This window comes from Salpingoeca rosetta (genome assembly GCF_000188695.1).
Source record: "Salpingoeca rosetta unplaced genomic scaffold supercont1.39, whole genome shotgun sequence".
Lineage (NCBI taxonomy): Eukaryota > Choanoflagellata > Craspedida > Salpingoecidae > Salpingoeca > Salpingoeca rosetta.
Window position 1 is genome coordinate 219,999 of NW_004754895.1, and position 7,839 is coordinate 227,837.

A 7,839-nucleotide genomic window follows, 5' to 3' on the forward strand; every position below is an offset into this window, starting at 1 on the left:
CACACACACACACACACACACATCAGTGGCATGAGACAGCAGACACGATGAGTAGGGCACAGCTGTGAAACGGGATCTCTGGCGAAACAAGCTGGGCACATCCGCAAGCCAATCAGTACATGTCCACCCAGACTCACGCACCCACATGCATATGCACCCACCCACATGCACACACATGCACACACACAAACACACACACAAACACACATGCACACACATGCACACACACCCACACATCTGCACATGCGCGCACACAACCCCCATACACATTCACACATGTGCATGTACACACCCTTGTCTGTGACGGCGACAATCTGGTTGTCTGCAATTGGGGCAATGGTGATGATGGCGCCGTGGAGGCCTGGGCGGTACGGGTCTGCCCGCCCGCGCTCGTCATACATTGCACACGCGCGCGACAGCGACCCGCCGTGCACCCGGTACGCCTTTCGGGATGTGGTAATGGCAGATGATGATGATGATGATGATGATGATGATGATGACGAGGAGGAGGAGCAGGAGGGGAATAGGTTGAAGCAAAGCGAGTGAAGCTATGGCAGACCCCCTTCTCCACACACACACACACACACACACACACACACACACACACACACACACACACACACACACACACACACACACACAGGGCGCGATACCGTGATGGTGTTGTCTGAGCGGGCAAAGAGGGTTGTCCCCGTGGGATCGAGAACCAGCTGCCTGATGGGTTCGGCGCGCACCCCCCACGTCTGCGTCACAATCGTCGGCATCAGGAACGACAGCAGGTTGCGGGTGTGGTTCACCTTCCGACACTTGCGCCGCAGCCACCCGTCATCCCGCTAGCATGGTCGCACGGGCGTGTATGTGCGTGTATGAATGCAAATGTGGTGGATAAAGGTTGAGGCATGCAAGGGGGTGCGATTTCACCCAACAGTACAACAAACTCCCACCTTGATCCCCTCATCAACATCCCTCCCCATCATGTGCCATCAACATCCCTCCCATCATGCACGCCACACCACACCACGCCACACCACACCATGTTACTCCACGCTGCACCTCGTATTGGATTTCGTAGATGGCCGCGTCGTCGCCGCCCATGAAGATGCGACCGTCGGGCGTGCCGACAATGCACGTGAAGCAGACGTTGTCTGTCGCTGTTGTGTGCAGCACGGCCGGGTTGAGGTGCACCTCCCCAACGTCGCTCTCGTCCATGCGCATGTCCACGCCAATCAGATACACCATCAGCGGCGTTGCCAGCACAAGCAGGTGCTCAATGCTCGCGTCGTACACGCCTGTAGGTCGCCATGGTGTGGGGATGAGGGGGGGGGAGAGGGAGTGTCGCAGTGAGATGTGCATCGCAGAAGCAGGCTGGATGGTCTCATGCACACACGCAGAGCGACATGTTTGTTGCTGCCCACAACTGCACATGACACACACACACACACACGCACACCGACAAACGCGATTGCCTGACCTGGCTTTGGGCGGACGAGGCCGACGCCGACGATGACCTCCTCCAGCTCCTGGTAGCAGCAAAAGTCCTTACTGTAATGCGGTTCACGCAACAGTACGTGCATAGGTGAGTTCGGCATTGCAAGCACTTGTCGCAGATAACATCCTTGCCGGAAATATTCAAGCGCTATGAAACCGGAACGTACGCGCGCACATCCACATCCACACACAAACACGCACACACACACACTCCCACACACGCACACACACACACTCCCACACACTCACACACACACACACGCACACACACACATACACACACACTCACAGACGCACATGCACACGCACAGACAGACAACAGCGGCAGCAGTAACTCACCCGGAGTAGTGCCACATGTAGAGCTGCGAGTCGACGGTCATCCACGCGCGTTGAATATCACTGAAGATGCCCTGCATGCTGTGGACTTGCACCTCTGCAAGTGTCAACGAGCACCAAGAAAACCGTGAGCGTGCAACATGACGACAGTCAGGCCAAGCGACCACGGGCAAAGCAAGGCGTGCTCACATGCATTGCAGGGTTTCATGTCCGCATGTACGACAAGAGCACGCCACCACCAACGCACGTTGCAGCTGCTGCTCAATCTCCGTGTCCAGGCCAAACTGGTGCCGCTGTGGTGGAACGTCTGTCTCGTTGACATACAGCTCGGCGTCTTCCCCTGAGGCGTGAATTTGGTAGCGAAGCGGCCACAAAACACCAGAAGAACCGTGAGTCAGGGTTGTTTTACGTTCATCCACGTGTGAACGCAACGCATACTCCCACTGGTACGCTCCGACTACCACCTGCAACCACTCACACACACAGATACACACACACACACACAGACACAGACACAGACACAGACACACACACACACACACACAGGTGTTTTCACCTTCCATGTTCAGCTGGCTGATGGTCGGGTACTTGTCATCGACATCCTGGAAGCCGTCGACCAGCTCCTTGGCCTTTTGCAGACCCGCATACTCTGGGTCTCCGTTGTCGAGCGTCACATCCATCTTCCCCTGTTTCTTGGCGGCGTTCGTGTCCTCTCAAACACACACACAGCAACACCACCACTACCACCGACCACCAGCACTATGTGTCTTGCTGCTGGAGATCAGCCACGCCAGTGACAGCGTCCCTTTGACTCACCAACACAGCGAGCGAGGGAGCGACAGAGCGCGATGTGTGTCACACACGGGGCAGTGCACCTGCTGCAGCCGTTTGCCCGTCTGTTCGTTCGTGCAACCACCACACCAGCGTGGGTTCGGAAGAGTATATGATATCTTGAACCAATTATCTACAATTGTTTGTGAAACTCTCATGTTGTCGCAAACAGCCATTCATCGCGGAACGGGATGCACCAATCCACCAAACACCCACCCTCCTTTCCACCACACAACACAAAACAGCGCGGCTTCTTGGTACTTCTCCCATTCCTTTCACATACAGACACGCACGCACACGCACGCACGCGCACACGTACACACGCTCCCTCCTTTTCTTCGCGACTGCCCAGCGTGATGGCGCTGTATCCAACACGGCTGGGGCAGCTGTCGCTGGCGGATTGGATCAAGCTCTCGTTTGCGCTGGTCATCGTTGTGGTTGAGGCCGTGACGCGGTTGCTGCTGTTTGTGTTGCCGGCGCCGTTGATTGCGTTTATTGATTCGAACATTGTCAGCTTTGTGAAGCGCGTCTCCGTCTTCTCGGAGGCCCACGTGTTCCAGGGCGATACCATCCCACCAAGCGAGGACACGCACAACTTATCCGCCGTCCAGCTGGCACAGCACTTTGGCTTCTTTTTGGAACAGCATGTCGTGCTAACAAAGGACGGCTTCCAGCTTGCGCTGCACCGCCTTCGCCAGCCTGAGGTACAGCTCACTTTTGTTGGACGGCGGCAGAGGAGGGGGTGGAATGCGATTTCGTTTGGGCAGCCCTTTGTTTGTATGTTGACCAATTAGATGGATTGCTCCTTGAGCTCACTTGTGCTCATCATTGCTCATTTGTGCTCACTATTGCTCACTTGCATGCGCATACGCAAGATGCAACCGAGGAAGGGCGTCGTCTTCCTCCAACACGGGCTGATGCAGTGCAGCGAAGCATGGTACAGCAGAATCAAACACACACACACACACACACACACACGCACGCACGCACGCACACACAAACACATTGGTAGGCTGACAATCTTTGGTGCGAACAACTCATGTGTTGTCGTGGTGCATCTCGATTTTCACCTTGCTTACCTTTGCAGGCTTTGTACCCGAGACAGCTTTGCATATCTGCTCTTCGAGGAAGGGTATGACGTGTGGATGGGCAACTCACGTGGAAACAAGTACAGCTGCAAGCACATGACCTTCAAGCCGCACGATCCGGCCGTGAGTCATTGAACACGTGCTTCCAGTTGCGTGCGTGCTATGTTGTGTGCGTATGTGTGTGTATGTGTGTGGCTGTTTGTGTGTGTGTGTGTGTCGTGTGTGTGTGTGTGTGTGCATACGCTTGGTTTGTTCTCTGTTGACCTGCACACATACAAACACACAGACACTGTGGTGTTGAAATCATGGCTAGCGTGTGTTTTGTGGCATTCATCACCATCCTCCAACACATTGCGCTCCTCTTGTTGCCCTTGTCACATCGTGGCCAGTTTTGGGACTTTTCCATCGACGAAATGGCGGCAAACGACCTGCCAGCCTCCATCGACCACGTGCTTGCAAGCACGGGTGCGTCATCTCTTTCATACGTTGGGTTCTCCCAGGGCACGGCCCTTGGGTTTGCAGCATTCAGCCTGAACCAGCAACTCGCACACAAGGTGAGCATTGACACTACGTGCATGTGATGTGGCACCCCCAACAAACAGGCGTCCGCTTAATACTCAGTTCACGCGCGCACTTTGCGCATCAGACTGTGCTTATCTTGAGCAACACCCACAGCTTACAACGACTCATGCGCGTGCGTGAACGACTCTTGCGACGTGGCGTTCAGATTGATGTGTTTGTGGCGCTGGCACCTGCAGCCAAGGCGCTTGGTCTTCGCCAGGGATTCCTGCAGACGCTCGTGCACCTTGCACCCCAGTCCATCTTCCTCGTCTTTGGTGCGTTGCGTTTGTGAAGACAAATTGTGCGTGCGCGTGCGCGCGTGTGTGTGTGTGTGTGCGTGCCTGTGTGTGCATGCGTGAGAGAGAGAGTGTGAGTGTAGTGTTGTTTGGTTACATTGTGTGATTTGGCTCTGAACTCATTTCATTCCCCCCTCTCTTTCCTCCTACACCATCGCCTCACCTTCGTCCCTCCATGCGCGCGGGTGTATGTGCGTGTGGGTGTATGTGCGTGTGGGTGTATGTGCGTGTGGGTGTATGTGCGTGTGGGTGTATGTGCGCGTGGGTGTATGTGCGTGTGGGTGTATGTGCGTGTGCAGGGACGCGATCCTTGATGCCGTGGGTCATGTTCTGGCGCAGCGTCCTCACCCGCCGCGTTTACGCACGTCTCATCGAGAGCGGCTGTCAAATGGTGCGCGCATACGCGTATGTGTATGTGTGTGTGTGTGTGCGTGCGTGCATGCATGTATGTATGTGGGTGCATGCGTGCGTGCGTTTGCTTTGCGATCACCAACCTCACGCCCATCTCCTTCCATATGCGCTCACAATCACCACCACCACCACCACTGCCGCCAATGCGTGTTGCCGTCAGCTGTTTGACTGGCGGATGGACCAGCTCGGCGACCAGCGGCGCCGCCTCATGCTCTACTCCCACCTCTTCTCCCTCACAAGCGTCAAAACCATCGTGGTGCGCAAAGGGGGAGGGAAAGAAGGAACCTTGTCTGCATGTGTGTGTCTTTGTGTGTGTGTGTGTGTGTGTGTGTGTGTGTGTGTGTGTGTGTATGTTTGTGTGTGTGTGTGTGTGTATGTTTGTTTGTTCGGTCGTTGCTGGCGTTACTCCAGCTCTCTTTTTGTGCCTGCATGTGCGCGGTGCCAACCCCACAAACCCTCTACCCTGTACTCTTTGACCAGCTGGATCCACTACTAGCTCGCGTCCTCCTTCCTCACCCTGCTCCCCTCCTTCTTCACGTCCCCTTCCATTGCCGCCCACTTGTCTGTTCCCGTTCCCCAGCACTGGTTCCAGATTGTGGCGAGCGACACATTCCAGCAGTACGACGACAACCGCGAATTCCGCAGTGGGTACCGCCTCATCGAGCAGCAGGTCCGTCGTGGTGGTGTATGTGTATGTGTGTGTGTGTGTGTGCGTGTATGTGCGAATGTGTGTGTGTGTGTGTGAATGTGTGTGTGTGTGTGTCTGTGTGCGTGTATGTGCGAATGTGTGTGTGTGTGTGTATGCGCGCATCACGCACTACACATCACGCATTGCGTGCACAGCTGTTTCAGGGCTTTCCGACTGCAGCGCCACCTCACTACATCCAACTCCCAACTCCCAACTCCCCAATCCCCTGATCACCCACCACCCGCCACCACCGCCACCACTGCAGCAATATCCACTGAACCAGATGCCGTGCCCCGTGGTGATGATGTATGGCGGCGCTGATCGCCTCACAGACATCCTCTGGATGAAGCGAAATCTCCCAGAGCACTCCGCAGCAGGGTCAGCCCGCATGCATGTCTGCTTGCTTGTTTGTGTGTTGTGTTGTTTGTGTGTGTGTGTGTGTCTGTGTGTGTTGTGTGTGTATGTTGTGTGTGTATGTTGTGTGTTGTGTGTGTGTTTTGTGTTGTGTGTTGCTTGTGTGTGAATGTTGTGTGTATTTCTGCATGTATGACTTGCTCTTTGTCTAGGGTTTCGGTGTGCTGTGCTGTCTGTTTGTTTCTTGCTTTGAGGCTCACCAGTGACGTCCTGGCACTTCAACTCGCCCTCCTCTCCCCTCCCTGCATGCATGCATATGACACACCAGGCACATTCGCATACCAAACTATGAACATCTTGACCTGATGTGGGCAGCTGACGCAGAAGAGAAGGTTAGCACGCACACACACACACAGAGCTGCACACACACGCAGATGTACACACACACACACACACACACAGACACACACACACACAGACACACACACACACACACACACACACACACAGATGTACACACACACACACATGCGCACACACACACACACACACACAGACACACACACACACAGACACACATACACACAAAACCCAGTACAAGCAACCGAAGCAGTACCAACCCGCCTTCCTCTCCCCTCACTGTGTGCCCACTCCCCCACCCCATAGGTGCTGCCGCACGTGATTGCCGCCATTGAGCGGTTCCGCAGGCGCCAGACAGCGCTGGACGCGTTTGGCGAGAGCGGAAATGAGGCAACCGCTACACACCCGCAACACCCGCAACATCAGGGCCATGTGGAGGGTGAGGAGGATGCGGTGCCCTTGGAGAACGACACTGCCAGCCGCGTGCTGAAGCGAGCTGTTCCCGCAGCCACCATCCCACCAACCGCATCGCTCTCGGGCTGACCCTGTTTCGGTGTTGGTCGTTGCTATTGGTGTTGGTGTTGGTGTTACACTGTTGCTGTTGGTGTCCCGTCAACATGGGTGTTGGTGTTGAGGTTACTGCTGGTGCTGACGTTGTTGGCGTGAGCACGCGCAACTGCGAGTCCAATCCCGTGTTGCATCGCTGTCTTTGCACTCGACAACTCGCACGCTCGTGGGTGTGGATGTGATTCATTTCGTTACCCTGCGTTGGCCTTGTGTGCTGTTGGTGGCAGTGGTGGCGGCGGCGATGGTGGCTGCTGTTGTTCGTGGTGGTGTTTGAGGGAGAAGGCGAGGAGGCGGGTGCTGCTGGCCACATCGGCGTCGTCCAGCGCTGGCGGCAGTGGCACTTGCACCATGTCCAGGCCCCACTTGATCACAGAGTGCTAGCGTGCATACACGTGTATGTGTGTGTGTGTGTGTGTGTGTGTGCGTGTGTGAACGTTGTGAGTTGGTTGGTTACACATTGAAGCTTCTTGTGCGTCTGTCCACAGTAAAGGCATCGACGACAGGCCGCAGCACACACACACACACACACACACACACACACACACACACACACACACACACACGCTCACTCAAACACAGAGACAGACAGACACGGACTGACCTGGAAGGATCTGGCTGTGCGGATGCGATATGCGGTGATGAAGCGGCCACCGCGACGCTGAAGCAGATCCGTGACAGTGGCAAAGATGTCGTCATAGTCTGTGCATGCGACGGCGCAGGGCGGGTGGGCGGGCAATTGAGATCGAAGGCACACCAACAGGCAAGAACACACACACACACACACACACACACACACACACACACACAGACACACAGACACAGACACACACAGACACGCACAGACACACACACACACACA

At 55.5% G+C, this 7,839-nt stretch overlaps 3 protein-coding genes across 3 annotated transcripts in view; 1 reads left to right on the top strand and 2 right to left on the bottom strand.

The window, feature by feature from the left end:
- Positions 1-2,790, bottom strand: part of PTSG_11090 (uncharacterized protein) — a gene marked incomplete at its 3' end in the record, with an annotated part of 8,933 nt that extends 6,143 nt beyond the window's left edge. Inside the window, exons 1-7 of the mRNA XM_004987952.1 lie at positions 2,381-2,790; positions 2,072-2,164; positions 1,828-1,921; positions 1,472-1,542; positions 1,054-1,289; positions 654-833; positions 291-443 (exon numbers count right to left, since the gene is read on the bottom strand). Coding sequence (XP_004988009.1) covers positions 291-443; positions 654-833; positions 1,054-1,289; positions 1,472-1,542; positions 1,828-1,921; positions 2,072-2,164; positions 2,381-2,504 — 951 coding nt within the window. The 5' untranslated portion in view covers positions 2,505-2,790. The remainder of the gene's footprint in view (positions 1-290; positions 444-653; positions 834-1,053; positions 1,290-1,471; positions 1,543-1,827; positions 1,922-2,071; positions 2,165-2,380) is intronic.
- Positions 2,791-2,801: 11 nt separating this feature from the next.
- PTSG_11091 (uncharacterized protein) lies at positions 2,802-7,275 on the top strand. Its single transcript, XM_004987953.1, has 11 exons — positions 2,802-3,359; positions 3,531-3,592; positions 3,743-3,866; positions 4,133-4,297; positions 4,471-4,579; positions 4,900-4,991; positions 5,172-5,267; positions 5,592-5,681; positions 5,965-6,077; positions 6,382-6,445; positions 6,720-7,275. The coding sequence occupies exons 1-11, from the start codon at positions 2,847-2,849 to the stop codon at positions 6,954-6,956; spliced, it is 1,665 nt and encodes a 554-aa protein (XP_004988010.1). The 5' UTR covers positions 2,802-2,846; the 3' UTR covers positions 6,957-7,275.
- Positions 7,172-7,839, bottom strand: part of PTSG_11092 (uncharacterized protein) — a gene marked incomplete at both ends in the record, with an annotated part of 1,016 nt that continues 348 nt past the window's right edge. Inside the window, 2 exons of the mRNA XM_004987954.1 lie at positions 7,172-7,357; positions 7,582-7,679. Of these exons, the coding sequence (XP_004988011.1) occupies positions 7,172-7,357; positions 7,582-7,679 (284 nt within the window). The remainder of the gene's footprint in view (positions 7,358-7,581; positions 7,680-7,839) is intronic.

Bases quoted from the DNA above. Each gene is read 5' to 3' on its own strand.
- PTSG_11091 (XM_004987953.1), top strand. From the start codon at position 2,847: ATGCACCAATCCACCAAACACCCACCCTCCTTTCCACCACACAACACA. The intron at 3,593-3,742 runs GTACAGCAGAAT...TTACCTTTGCAG, and splicing joins ATGCAGTGCAGCGAAGCATG to GCTTTGTACCCGAGACAGCT. The intron at 3,867-4,132 runs GTGAGTCATTGA...CATCGTGGCCAG, and splicing joins TCAAGCCGCACGATCCGGCC to TTTTGGGACTTTTCCATCGA.